The 14,533-nt window shown below is 52.6% G+C and overlaps 1 protein-coding gene across 1 annotated transcript; it reads right to left on the reverse strand.

Annotated features, from left to right (window-relative positions):
* Positions 1 to 4,620: 4,620 nt before the first annotated feature.
* Positions 4,621 to 9,479, reverse strand: LOC134023974 (ADAMTS-like protein 4). Its single transcript, XM_062466330.1, has 4 exons — positions 9,021 to 9,479; positions 7,735 to 7,798; positions 5,833 to 6,476; positions 4,621 to 5,389 (listed from the first exon to the last, which is right to left on the reverse strand). Exons 1-4 carry the CDS (start codon positions 9,041 to 9,043, stop codon positions 4,621 to 4,623), a joined length of 1,500 nt encoding a protein of 499 aa, XP_062322314.1. The 5' UTR covers positions 9,044 to 9,479.
* Between the last annotated feature and the right edge of the window lie 5,054 nt (positions 9,480 to 14,533).

Below are 14,533 nucleotides of genomic sequence, written 5' to 3' on the forward strand. Positions count from 1 at the left end.
TCTGATGGGAACAGTAGCCTCTGGGAGGCTCCCAGAGGCTCACAGGGAACGACCCAGGCGGTGTTCCCTGTGGACGTCTCTGTCCCTGCTCATATCACCTGCTCATGTCCCTGCTCATGTCCCTGCTCATGTCCCTGTCATGTCCCTGCTCATGTCCCTGCCTGCAGCTGGTCACTTCTAACCGTCACTCCTCTCTTCCCCTCCCGCTCCACACTCCTCTACTCTCTCCTCTTTCTCTCTCTCGTTCCTCATTGCCTCAAATCCCCTCTCTCATCTCTCTCTCTCTCTCCTCTTCTCTCTCTCTCTCTCTCTCTCTCTCTCTCTCTCTCTCTCTCTCTCTCAGTCTCTTCTCTCTCTCTCGTCTCTCTCTCTCTCTTCTCTCTCTCTCTCTCTCTCTCTCCCTCTCTCTCTCTCTCTCTCTCGCTCTCTCTCTCTCTCTCTCTCTCTCTCTCTCTCTCTCTCTCTCTCTCTCCTCTCTCTCTCTCTCTCTAGTAAAGGCAGTCCTGTCATTGCGTAACCATGACTGGACACACATTAGTCAACAACAATGTAGAAACTCCCTTAACAGGATTTTCAAAAAAAAAAAAGAAATGGAAGAGGGTAGAACAGGGAGACTGTGCTCGAGTGTCTCCACTCAGCACAACGTTGTGAGACCTGGTGACACATGGCAGCGCCCCCTCCGCTTCCCCTGGGAAACCGCCCGTCCTCCATCTTTACTACAGGATGACTCCGGCCCATCCCCCCTCCGCCCTCCTCACAAGATGGACGCCAGGAGGGAGAGGTCATGAGGACCTGCTGACACAAGGAACCCACGTCTGTCTGGACCAGTTTGATGTCCTGCGTTTTAACTGCTGATGTGATGTGTGTGAACTGCTGTGTGTGTGTGTGTGTGTGTGTCGTGCGCGCCTGCATGCCTGCCTGCATACATCTGTGTGTGGCCTGCACACATGTATGCATGTTTGCAGCTTCATAACAAGTCTGTGTGATAAGACATGTGACCCGACTCGCCTGAAGAAACAATGGCATCATTCTCAAGGAGCAGAGCAGAGACTCCACTCTCACAACACATCCATCACACACATCCATCTCACACATCCATCACACACATCCATCACAACACATCCATCACACACATCCATCACACACATCCATCACAACACATCCATCACACACATCCATCACAACACATCCATCACACACATCCATCACAACACATCCATCACACACATCCATCACAACACATCCATCACACACATCCATCACACACATCCATCACACACATCCATCACACACATCCATCACAACACATCCATCACACACATCCATCACACATCCATCACACACATCCATCATTTGAACTGTTTTAGAAACAAAAAGGATTTGTGCTGCTCTGGTCCTGCCGGGCCCTCTCTGCTTGTTGTGTGGTGTGACGCTGGGCTGTTACTGAGTAAATATTTACTCAGGAGTAGAGAGACAGAGGGAGATGAGAGACAGAGAGAGAGGGAGAGAGAGAGTGATGAGAGAGAGGGAGAGAGAGAAGTGAGAGAGAGAAGAGAGAGAGGAAACCGAGAGAGGAAGAGATGTGTCACTAGTCTCACGCGGTGCTTTTCAGTTTGACATTCAGGTCAAAGTTCACTTCTCTTTTCCTGGGTTTTCTCCTTCGTTTTATTTCTTCGCAAATTCCTTCCTCTCGTCCTCTCTCCCTCCTGTGACGAGCCTCTCCTCCTCTTACACACTCACCCTCTATTCCTCCCTCCCTCTCATTCTTTCGTTTAATACTGGCGTACCTTCCATGAAACCCTCTCCTTCTATGCTGCGGTGCTTCCAGTCCTCTTCCTGTCCACCCCCCTCTCCCTCGCTCCCTTTTAGTCCCCTATCTCTCTCCATCCCCTCTTCTCTTCTTCTCTGTGACCTCTCTATCTGACCCTGTCCCCCAGACCTCCTCACTGTGCCCCTCTCTCCTCGTGTCAAGCCTCTTTTGCTCTCTTTCTCTGCCATCACCCTTCTCTCCCTTCTCTGTTTGCCAGGCCGCGCTCCCCTCTTCGCCCCCTCCCTCACCCCTGGGAGCACATTTTTAAAAACACTGCCTGCTTTCACTACTACTTAACCGCGTCACTTCCCCTCCCCCTCTCCTCTCATCCCCCTCTCCTCACCTCTCCCCTCTCCTCCCCCCTCTTCCCTCATCCCCCTTTCCCACTTCCCCTTATTTCGCTTCTCTCCACCTCTCTCTCGGTTCCCCCTCTGCTTCTACGCAACAGGGTAAACACACACACACACGTGACGACTCTAAAACACAGTATGTTAGGACGTGAACTCGGGAAAACTGACACACATACAAACTCACAACTCTGTAGCAGGCAGAGCACAGACACGCAAACACAAACATCCACTGACAGACGGTGTCTCAGCATCATCACAGGGTTCTCCTTAGAGCCACACAGAGCACACAGAGCAAACAGAAACTGTGCCCTCTGCTAAGGACTAAATCCACACACACATTCACACCCACTCTCTCTCTCACACACACGCACACTCTCTTTCTCACACACACGCACACTCTCTCTCTCACACACACACAGGGAGGTAGAGACACTGCCAGAGTCTAAACAGAAGAGAAGTCAAGGACCACAGCTTGGCAACCTGGCCCTGAACTCAAGTGCTACTTCCACAAGACGAGTGTGTGCGTGTGTGTGTGTGTGTCAGTGCGTGTGTGTGTGTGTGTGTGTGCGTGTGTGTGTGTATGTGTCAGTGTGTGTGTGTGCGTGTGTGTGTCAGTGCGTGTGTGTGTGTGCGTGTGTGTGTGTGTCAGTGTGTGTGTGTGCGTGTGTGTGTCAGTGCGTGTGTGTGTGTGTGTCAGTGCGCGCGTGTGTGTGTGTGTGTCTGGATCACGCTTCTTTATCTCCCTCAGATAAGACCTTGCACCGAAACACACAGCTGTGCAGCCTTGTCACTCAAAAACCTCTTAACACAACCAGAAGTTTGTCCCTTGGAGGCTCCCATGGACTCCACACACACACACACACACACACTCCACACATATATGAAGGAGCTGTATAACTTTTGACTTTCACTCCTTACATTTTTGTGAGAAAAAAAAGTTATAATTATTGATTTATTTGGAAAGGTAGAATCGATATTTTCGAAAAGAAAGTTTTGAAAGGTTGAAAAACTATATTTGGAAAACAAGTTTTGAAAGGTTGAAAACAAAAGATAGAAAGAAAAAGTTTTGAAAGGTAAAAAAAATAACATCTGAAAAAAAGTCACAAATGTCACTCAAAAAACTCTTGACACAACCAGAAGCTCCCCTATGGATGCCAACACACACACAATTCCAATGGAACATGACAGCCCATCTTCATTAGGTGAAATCAGAAACAAACAGAGTGCTACTGTTAGGTTTCAGTTCCGGAGACTAATTGTGACTCGGAGACGGGAAGCAAACCCAGTGTTCTACACTCCTGTCAGCGAGGCTCAGGACCGCTGACTCAAAGCTGCCTGACTTCAAAGCTGCCCAGTAGGAGCAAAACAAACCACCCTAACAGGAGTAGTTAGACTCCTGTGGATTTAAATTCAAAGTCACTTTTGGACACAGGTGTGGAATCAGATCCCAGTGCCTGTCCTCTCTTTCTCCTCCTCCTTCCTTTTCCACCTCTCCCTCCTCTCTTCCCTCCTCCTTCCTCCTCCACCTCTCCCTCCTCTCTTCCCTCCTCCTTCCTCCTCCACCTCTCCCTCCTCTCTTCCCTCCTCCTTCCTCCTCCACCTCTCCCTCCTCTCTTCCCTCCTCCTTCCTCCTCCACCTCTCCCTCCTCTCTTCCTTCCTTCTTCCTCCTCCACCTCTCCCTCCTCTCTTCCTTCCTTCTTCCTCCTCCACCTCTCCCTCCTCTCTTCCCTACTCCTTCCTCCTCCACCTCTCCCTCCTCTCTCTCTTCCCTACTCTTCCTGCTCCTCACTCCTCCAACTCCTCTTCCCCCTCCTGTTTCTCCTCCACCTGCCCCTCCACCTTCTCCTCTCCCCCCTCCTCCTCCCCCCTCCTCCTCTCCAGCAGTAGGGTGGTGCTGTGGGCCCATCAGGACTAATGGGTGAGTCTCTCCCTGTGTCACTGAGCTCAGTCCACCGCTGCAGCTGTGAGGGATCACAGTCATGTCGGCCCAGCGACATGCCTGGCGCTGCAATACACACACACTCACAAACCTCTACATGTGCACACATACACACACACAGACAGGAACTGCCTGTGCCCACACGCACACGTCAAAAACCTAGGCATGTGCACATACACACACAGACAAATGCGTATGCAAACACACACACATTCTAATGCCGACCCAGGGTACACACAGTAAACGTCCTGGAGCAGAAGGGGAACAGTTTCCATATGACCGCCCAGACACAACAGACTACTGTTGGAGCTGGGGAATGATCTACCTATCACAAGACAGGCACACACACACACACACACACACATACCTGACCACCGACTTTACAGCTCACTTCAACCCAACAGTCCATTTCAGCACTGTGGCAAGCACTGTAGAGGCTGTAAATATTCCAGCTAACAAAATGAGGAATGACTTTCAAAGCATTCAAGAGTCTGCGGGTTAGAACGGTGAGGAACAAAGTCTACAGCCTGACACGTAGATGTGAGAGTGCAGGCCGAGGCCAGGTCTTACGTACCTGTGAAAAGCACTTGCGGTACTCCTGCTCTCCTCCTGAGCACCTGGGACTCTGGGGGGGGCCCCCCTCCTCCTCGGGCCCCAGGTGGGGGGGCTGGGAGCGTTGCAGGGGGTAGATGTTGGGCTGGGGGGGCCTGTAACCAGACTGGGGCTCTCTCTCTCTGTGCTGGGGGGTGGAGCGGTGGAGGGGGGAGGAGTAGTAGGGGTGAGAGAGGGGGGGGGAGTGGGGGTGGAGAGGCGGGGGAGGGCCGGTGACCGTGTGCCAGTCGAACGCTCGTCGGCTTGGTGGGAGGGGATGTGACGGGCCTCTCTCCCCTCCCCTCCCGCGCCCCGCCGCAGCGTGCGTGTGCAGGTGTCTGTCCGTCTGTCGCTCCGGTCTGACGGGCTTCACCACCGCAGCTGTGGGGTACGGAGCCGGTGACTCCGTACCCCACCCCTCCTCTGTGTTCCTCTCCTCCTCCCTCTTCTCCTCCTCCCTCTTCAGTCCTCCTGACACTCTTCTCCTTCCTTCCCTCTCTCGCTCCACCCGGCCCCTCTCTCTTTCCTCCTCGCCGGTTCCATCCGTGTCGTCGACATCAGCGGCCGCGTCTGGACCCGGGGTTGCCGCGGTAACGGTCCCGTTGGCGGTGTGGCGGGCCTGCCGGTTGGGCCGGTGTAACGGCAGAGAGAAGGGAACCCTGCCGTACCCGAACTGACCCGGACGGATGGAGGAGGACCTGAAAGAGAGGAGGAGACGGAGAGGTTACCAGACACACACACACACAGTGAGGAGTGAGTGGGAGTGTATGTGTGTGAGTTTGTGTGTGTGTGTGTGTGTGTGTGTGGGAGTGAGTGTGTGTGTGTGTGTGTGTGTGTGTGTGTGAGTTTGTGTGTGTGTGTGTGTATGTGGGAGTGAGTGAGTGGGAGTGTGTGTGTTGACGAGGGTAATGTTGGTATGACAGAGAACAGAAACACAGTAGATAAAGATCAGCAGGACCAATAGGAGTGGTGTTCCCAACACACACACACACGCACACTCCCATGACTCATACTCTCATATGAACTCCATTCGGTGATGCCTTAGCTATGCAAGGCTTCAACAACAGCCACATCATAGAAAAACCTCATAAAACGTCTCAGAAGTCCTTTGAGGTATCACTTTTTAACCAATCACACTCACCTCCTGGCAGGCAAAGCCTCCCGATTGGTGGAGACTGACCTTCTGTTACCTCCCCCACCGCCCCTCGCTGCGCTTGGATTGGCCGGCCTCCTAGAGATCCGTGTTGGTTGGTTGTAGCCATGTGGAGCAGCAGGATATGGTGGTGAACGATAAACAGACACTGGCGGCTGCTCCTGATTGGCAGGTGAGAATTCCGGCCGGTAGAAGGGAGGAGCTAGATTGGACACGCCTCCTTCCCCGTCTGCTACTGGCGTGTCACGGTACAGAGACAATCCTGGACTCTGATTGGTTGAGAGAGCGGGGGAATAATAAGGAGGAAGTTGTCCCTCTGGCTCGGCTCCTCCCCCGTGCTGGGCCGGCTGGTTGCCGGGGTAACGAGGGGGATAGTAGGGGTGACTGGCCGACACGAGGGGGGCCCCGACACCTCCAGGAGTAAACAAGGAGGAGGAGGAGGAGCCTCCCCAATTAGGGGGGGCGTGGGAGAGGGGCCGAGTTTGGCGAGGAGGTGGAGGCAGGCACTTCCTGGATCTCTGAGCCACGCCTACTCCACAGCTCTGAGAGCATCTTGACCACTCCCCCCATGGAGACCACACCCCCTCAGGGGGCTCGGCTCCAAACACCTGCCTGGATCTCCGGCCTGTCCCCTGAAAACACACACACACACACACACTGCAGGTGAACCCTGTAACAGGTAGAGATCCACTGGTGGATCAAGCTCTTTAACAAGGGGATCAGTTGGCTAGCTAGCCAGAACACCCTTGGCTTGGTACAAGTGACATTATGAGATTTGCTGCAGCAGTCTGTGTGAAAGTGTGTGTGAGTGTGTGAATGTGTGTGTGTGTACACGTTGTGAGCCTGAACGAGCTTTGATGCATTTCTCTTTGCGGCTTTGTATAAATGTTTCCCTTCACATTTCAGAACTCTGAGTGTGTTTGTGTGTGTTCAGCCATTGGCCTGTTTGGCAGACCAGCCAACCAGAGTTGAACAAAAGTTTCCATTCAGAATAACCAAAACATGAGACCCTGCTCCACATCTTCATCCAGCTCTTGTTTTGAGTACCAGTATGAGCCATGAAAACATGTGTGTATATGTGTGTGTGTGACGTACATGTGTTACATTTAGTCATTTAGCAGACACTCTTATCCAGAGCGACTTACAGTAAGTACAGGGACATTCCCCCGAGGCAAGTAGGGTGAAGTGCCTTGCCCAAGGACACAACGTCAGTTGGCATGACTGGGAATCGAACTGGCAACCTTTGGATTACTAGCCCGACTCCCTCACCACTCAGCCAACTGACTCCCTAACACATGCACATGTTAGACACGTGCATGTGCTTTTATGTGTGCGTGAGTGTGTTTGTAAAGCATGTTCAGTTCCCCATTAGGTGGAACAAGACTGGGGACTGTGTGTGTGTCCATACTCCGGGAGAAGGTACCAGGACTGACCCAGACCAGGACTGACCCAGACCAGGCTGGGCTGTGCTAGGCTGTGCTGGGCTGTGCTGGGCTGGGCTGGGCTGGGCTGTGCTAGGCTGTGCTAGGCTGTGCTGGGCTGTGCTGGGCTGTGCTGGGCTGTGCTGGGCAGTGCTGGGCTGTGCTGGGCTGGGCTGGGCTGTGCTAGGCAGTGCTAGGCAGTGCTAGGCTGTGCTAGGCTGTGCTGGGCTGTGCTGGGCAGTGCTGGGCTGTGCTGGGCTGTGCTGGGCTGGGCTGGGCTGTGCTAGGCAGTGCTAGGCAGTGCTAGGCTGTGCTGGGCTGTGCTGGGCTGTGCTGGGCTGTGCTGGGCTGTGCTGGGCAGTGCTGGGCTGTGCTAGGCTGTGCTGGGCTGTGCTGGGCTGTGCTAGGCAGTGCCTCACTGGGACGCACTGACAGAGACCACTCAGAGAGAACTACAGAGACAACTTACCTTTTTCTTCAAAGCTTTTGTCAGGGAGGATGTGACGACCACAAACCCCCACAACACACAAAGCCTGTAAGGAGAGAGAGAGAGAGAGAGAGAGAGAGAGAGAGAGAGAGAGAGAGAGAGAGAGAGAGAGAGAGAGATGACAAAGTGGGAGATTAGTAGGGAGATAAGGATCTGAATAGGAAAATCCAGGAATTATGAGTTTGTTGAGTTGTTTCCTAAATGACAAATTCAAACTAAAAAGTTGTGACATTTGGTATTTTCCAGGCAAGACCGATTCACAGAAGGTGGCCTAAATAAACAGGCTGTTTTGGGAGGAAATTCTTTTAAATGTTCCAGCGGCATACCTGCGTTTGGGAACACATGCCTCGTTCTTTCCCAGGCAGGCGCGCGAGTTTTCAACAGAACAGTTTGTTTTCCCTTTCAAGCGTCTGAAGTAAACAGCTAAATCAATCTGGAAATGCCGAGGTGTTAACAAACTAATCGGTCCTAACCCCATGTTTTCCAAGCATCTCCCTGAAGCGTCCACACCACGAGGATGTGGTTTACATTTATATCCAACCATCATCACACATCTACAATCATCATGTTTAACCAGGCGCTCGCGGAGGAGAGCTTCTGGGTTTGGATGTGGTTGTCGTCTCGTGACCATGATTCCACGTGCTTGACACAAACCACAGATTGATGCATGAACAGTAGCCCACGGACCCACCACAATTCCATAAACCATCACCACAATCACAAATCCACAGGCCACATGCAACCGCTGTAATTGGTCTCGTCATCCCAGTGTGGTGCACCGCCGCGGTCTCAGGACCTCTCCCCACACTAGACTAAACAATTATCCCCAAAACTCAGACAAAGGTCTCGCGCAGCCACACACAACAGAGCCGATGAGGCCGTAATAACGACCCCCTACACGGCGTCCACGTTTCTCGCGCTGGTTGCTACAGTGGCACATTGTAGATTAAACGCAAAGACCCGAAGCGATGAAACCGGAAAGGAAACGGGGTAAAGTTCTCAAACCCAAGCAGAGAGGGGGAGCTGTGCTCGCCCCTACCTCGAGCCCCAGGGTGGATTCCGACCCCGCCGTGCAGGTTGTCGCGTGGTTTCAACTTTTACGCTAACAACTACTATAACAACCTTTCATTGAACATCGCGGCATATTTGTAGCATACGTTACTTAAATCCCCACGAAACACTGTCGAGGTAACTGGGGGGCAATTTCGGACGCGAATAACCCACAGGTTGTGGCTGTTTGGGTCAGCTTGGTTTTCTCAACAACTCACCTGAACAAAACGCCGACCCGCATACTACCACTCTGATCACTCTGAGGAGTTCCTGGGATCAATTAGCTGCTTTCAGTCTTTACCGGCCAGGCTCCTATAGTCCGTTCCTATCGGTGAGGAAACCGCTGTGCTGCGGTGTTGGGTTATTCGCGTGCGCTCTCTCTCTCTCTCTCTCTCTGTTTCTTTCTGTCTCTCCCTCTCTGTCCTCCTCGATCTGTCACACTCACCGCCCCGGAGTTTGGAGAAAGGGGAAGGTCCGATTTTTTTTCTGTCCTATACCCGACAACTTTGTTCCTATAATAAGCTGGTCTGACGTCCAGGAGATGTTTGGCCGGGAGGATGGGACACGGCACGCACCTCTCAACAGTCTCTCTCAATTTCTCGTTCTCTGTCTGTCTCGCGCCCTGACACTTTTCTTTCCCACTCACATACGTACCCTACAAAACACCGACAGCCCCATCACACACAGGCCTGCGTACGAAACTCTCTCTCGGACACACGCTCACACAACCGGAGGCACCTACTGTAAGTAATAATTACACTGAAACTCAGAGCCGCTTTCTCAGTTGCACAATCCTACACAAGAATGCTCTATTGTGCGAACTTGTTCTGATCAGTGTAATCATTTGCGCATTGTTGACAACTGCTCTGAGCTGGCAGTTCTTGGCAACAGAGCCCTCTGTGGTGGACACGCAAATGCCCCCAAAACATAAGCCTTGTTGTTGTACAACAGCAAGCATGCGATAAGAAACCCCCCTGGTCTAACTGCCCAGCAACAACACCAATGAACCATCCTGAACCACCAAACTGGTGATGAATGATTGATATAAAAGTCTTTGATGAAATCATTCTAATGCAGATTGATCTAGACTTTGAGGGCTTCTCAAACACATAACTCCACTCTCTTTCATCTCTAACAGTGAAGTGTAACCCTAACAAGTTTTTTTTATCGCTGTTTATTCCCAGAGAGGAGACCATGGTCCAGTTAACAGACTCTCCTCAGGGGGATGAGGGTGCCCGGGGCTGCCTGTCTGAAAAACCACCAAACAGGACCCCAGAGGTACCACATCAAAGAGGGAGGGGTGTGACAGGTCACGGTGGTGTATTGGTGTGTGTGTGTGCGCGCGTGTGTGAGTAGAACGTTTTTGAAAAAAAAATCAGCTCGGAAGCCTATGGGAGGAATTGCAATAAGTTTAATGACAATCTTAGTTAGGGGGGAGATCACCACTCAGAGAGCCCAGAGGAGAGGGGAGGATGGAGGGAGGAAGGGAGGAACAACAGGGTGGAGAAGTGGAGTGGAGGTGAAACACTAGAGAGCAGGGAGAGCAGAAGAGAGAGAGAGAGAGAGAGAGAGAGAGAGAGAGAGAGAGAGAGAGAGAGAGAGAGAGGAAAAAAGAGATAGAGAGAGAGGGGAAGACAAGTAAAGTGTGTGATGCGAGAGGAAAGGTTTGATGAGGTGAGGAGGAAGAGGACAAGGAGTAATGGACAGAAAAGGAGTGGGGAGGAGGGAGAGAGGGGGGAGGAGGGAGAGAGGGGGGCTGAGTTTGTGGTCATGAGCTAATATAGGGCTTTACTGTAACTCTCCCAGGAATGGCTGCTTTTCTTAGACAGCAGACATACAACACGAACACAGAGATGGTGATGGAGATTAGCTACTTCAAAGAAGCATCTAAACTGACAACTAAAGCCTAGACTAGGTTATAACCAGAAGACTTACAGTTCAGTCTGTCATAATAACATGTGATTTCTATTACTGAGAACAATGAGGACCTTACAGAATAAGCACACACACATTCACAAGACACACACACACACATGCAGTTGTTTAGGAATGTGTTTGACGATATACAAGCGTAAGAGTTTGAGTGTGTGTGGTTTGTTCAGTTACATGGCAATTACTCTGTACCAAACACCATGTCTATCAGCGAGTGCAATTAGGTAGTGGTCACTGCCATGACGAGCCACTGGGCTGTGTCACGCTCCCACCCCTGCCCGTTCATTACTGCCCCCCTCCCTGCCCACCACATCTCTAACTCTCTTTCACAATCTCTTTCATTCTACTTCCTCCTTCTCACCCTCTCCCTCCAGTATCTCAGTCAGTAATCAGAGTATGGAGGCCTGCGCTCACACACAGCTGAACACAGCCTCAAGCTACATGTCCTTATCAAACAGTGTCCACTACACACAGGAGACATGTGTCTGTCTGTCAGTACCTCGGTGTCTGGGGAAGTCTATAACTGTCGATCTGTTGTTGGTTTCGAGCTGCTGCAAAGAGTAACGACTGTGTTCCGCCTCTAGGGAGCGATAAGTCATACCAGGACTCCCCTCTCCCCCCTCCCTTCCCCCCCTCTCCCCCCTCCCTCCCCCCTCTCTCCCTCAGACGACCCCCCCACCCCCTTGAGGGCCATCTGGCCATGTGCCCTGACCCTTCCACTGCCAGATTGCTCACGCTAACGAGGTCTGGTTGAACTGGGCTGTGGGGCTGGACTGTGGGGCTGGACTGGGGGGCTGGACTGGGGGGCTGGACTGGGGATTGTGTTTGTCTGTGTTTTCATGACACCCAGAGTACGACACGCGGAGGTGGGTCTCGAACAAACACGAGTCTCTGGTGATCTTGTGGGCCCCCTGGTTAGAAGCACTCACAGTAGGAGTTGTGGAAGTGACCCAAGAGAGGAGGGGACTGAGAGAGAGAGAGTTAGATGTGGTGGGAGGAGCAGTGATTTGTCTGGGTCAGTTGGAGTCAATATTTGCTCCATTCCAGTGACCTTATAGAGTCAAGCATCAAAGCAGAGTCTGTGTGCTCTTAACAGAGTGCCCAAAAAAAAATGGCAGGAAACCCCTGATTCAGGAACAGAGAGTGTGTCTGTGCCGTCACAGGTCTGCCACACAGACTGCACCTTGAAGGTGTTGGTTTGGGGACAGGGGACAGGAGGGCAGAGGTGAGAGAGTGGGAGAGTTAGGAGGGCGGTAGGTCAAAGATGAGAAAAGAAGGGTGAGGAGAGAGGAGAGAGGAGAGGAGAGAGGAGAGGTTAAGAGGTTTAGAAGAGCAGTGTGAAGTGGAGGGTGGGCGGGTGTGTTTGTCAGGAGGGCTGTGCTGTCCTCAGAAAGGTCAGAGGGGTCACCTTCCAGTCCATGCCAGGGCAGAGCCGGTCACACCAGCAGCTTCCTAATTGGCTAACAAACCGACCCGAATGGCCTTGTTCCAATTATTCCTGACAAAGAAGGCCTTATTGGTTCCCATTCAGCACATCCATTGGGCCGTACAAGAATACTGTACATAACAACAACATACTACTCCCCCTCTCTCTCCCCCTCTCTCTCTCTCTCTCTCTCTCTTTCTGTGTGTGTGTGTGTGTGGTTATAGAACAGCTCTATTGAGCTACATATTGGGGATGAAACTTGGACACGTATAATAAACACAGGTTTTATCAATATGACCTGCTCACGCCCACTCCATAAAGTTCTACTGCTAGGTCAGCTGTAGGCAGCACCTACGAACGGCCCTGTTAAACAGGAGGATTTTGCAAGCCAGTTAATAAAGAGGGTATCCCTGCACCTGCTCCCTGTTAAACACACATCCAGCACACACACACACACATCCAGCACACACACACACACATCCAGCACACACACACACACATCCAGCTGGTTCTACTCATTGTCAATCAGTTGCGTTATGCAACTCCCCAAAAAACTCTCTCTTTTTCTCTCATATATACATACAGAAAAAGTTATGAAACAGATGACAGTATCTTAAAAAGGGTTTTCTATGTCATGTTGACCTTTAACAAATGTAACTACATGTTGCTCCAAATACCTCAGACCCAGACCAGTATGAGCCTAACAGACCCAGACCAGTATGAGCCTAACAGACCCAGACCAGTATGAGCCTGTCCTCCCTCTGTCTTGCAGGCTCAGAAGACACTTGGTCCCATCACAGTTACAGGATCAGGTTACCCCCTCCAGGAGAAGAAACACTCAAAACAAGCACAGGTCAGCGTGTGAGGTCAGCTCCTCCCCCTCCTCCTCCTCCTCCTCCTCCCCCTCCTCCCCCCCGCCTCCTCCTCCTCCTCCCCCTCCTCCCCCCCGCCTCCTCCTCCTCCCCCTCCTCCTCCTCCTCCTCCTCCCCCTCCTCCCCCCCCGCCTCCTCCTCCTCCTCCCCCTCCTCCCCCCCGCCTCCTCCTCCTCCCCCTCCTCCTCCTCCTCCTCCTCCCCCTCCTCCCCCCCCGCCTCCTCCCCCTCCTCCTCCTCCTCCTCCTCCCCCTCCTCCCCCCCGCCTCCTCCTCCTCCTCCCCCTCCTCCCCCCCGCCTCCTCCTCCTCCCCCTCCTCCTCCTCCTCCTCCTCCCCCTCCTCCCCCCCGCCTCCTCCTCCTCCTCCCCCTCCTCCCCCCCGCCTCCTCCTCCTCCCCCTCCTCCTCCTCCTCCCCCTCCTCCTCCCCCTCCTCCCCCCCGCCTCCTCCTCCCCCTCCTCCTCCCCCTCCTCCCCCCCGCCTCCTCCTCCCACACCCAAAGGCAACTCAAGTCTGAGCAGCACCGAGCCAGACTAACGGGAGCTGAGATCATTAAAGCTGGGTGGGGCTGCAAATGCAACAGTGCAGCAGTGCAGCAGTAAAGTGCAGGTGCAGTGTGTGTGTGTGTGTGTGTGTGAGTGAGTGAGTGTGTTTTGCTGGGCATAAGTAATGTTGTCTTTTCACTGTCTGGTGTACCGAAACACTGTGAGGACTTCATAAATGTGCCTCCAGTGTGTGTGTGTGTGTGTGTGTGTGTGTGTGTGTGTGTGTGTGTGTGTGTGTCATTTGGACGGCGACATGAGAAAGATCGGATGTCAGAACACGAGCACTTTCCACGCACGTTGGCATGCTCTCACGCAAGCAAATTCAAAACTGATGCAGGCCCCTCCAGCCTCTCTCTCACCTCAGTCACTCTCTAGCTCATCCACCCCTTCTTTAGCTGTCATAAAATGACCGAATTTACAGTCAGTTGTTGCAAGAGGGGTGCTTCACTGTAAATATTTGTTAACAGGATGAGAGCCAGTTTGTTCGCCTTGTCTTGTCAAACTTTTCACCTCCCTCTGAGCTTTCCCTCCCTCCCTCCTCTCCCTCTTTTTCTCTTTCCCTCCTTCGCCCCATACCTCCCTCCTCCCTTCCCTCCCTCCCTCCCTCCCTCCCTCCCTCCCTCCCTCTTCTCCCTCCTTCGCCCCATACCTCCCTCCTCCTTTCCTTCCCTCCCTCCCTCCCTCCCTCCCTCCCTCCCTCCCTCTTCTCCCTCCTTCGCCCCATACCTCCCTCCTGACATCCTTTCACCACATTTGGTAGAAAAATAAACTGCACACCATGTGAAGACACTCTCCCTGATCCAGCCCCTTCAAATCCCTCTTCCCCCCCTCATCTCCTCTCTCTCTCTACTTCTCTCTGGTGAGAGGAGGATATGAATTCAGGTCAGCTTTGTGTGTTGAACATAGCAGACATAGTATTTGAGAGTGGCCTAAAGCCAGCATTAAACTGTACTGCTGC

The sequence above is a fragment of the Osmerus eperlanus genome, chromosome 7 (genome assembly GCF_963692335.1).
Source record: "Osmerus eperlanus chromosome 7, fOsmEpe2.1, whole genome shotgun sequence".
In the NCBI taxonomy this organism is placed as follows: Eukaryota; Metazoa; Chordata; class Actinopteri; order Osmeriformes; family Osmeridae; genus Osmerus; species Osmerus eperlanus.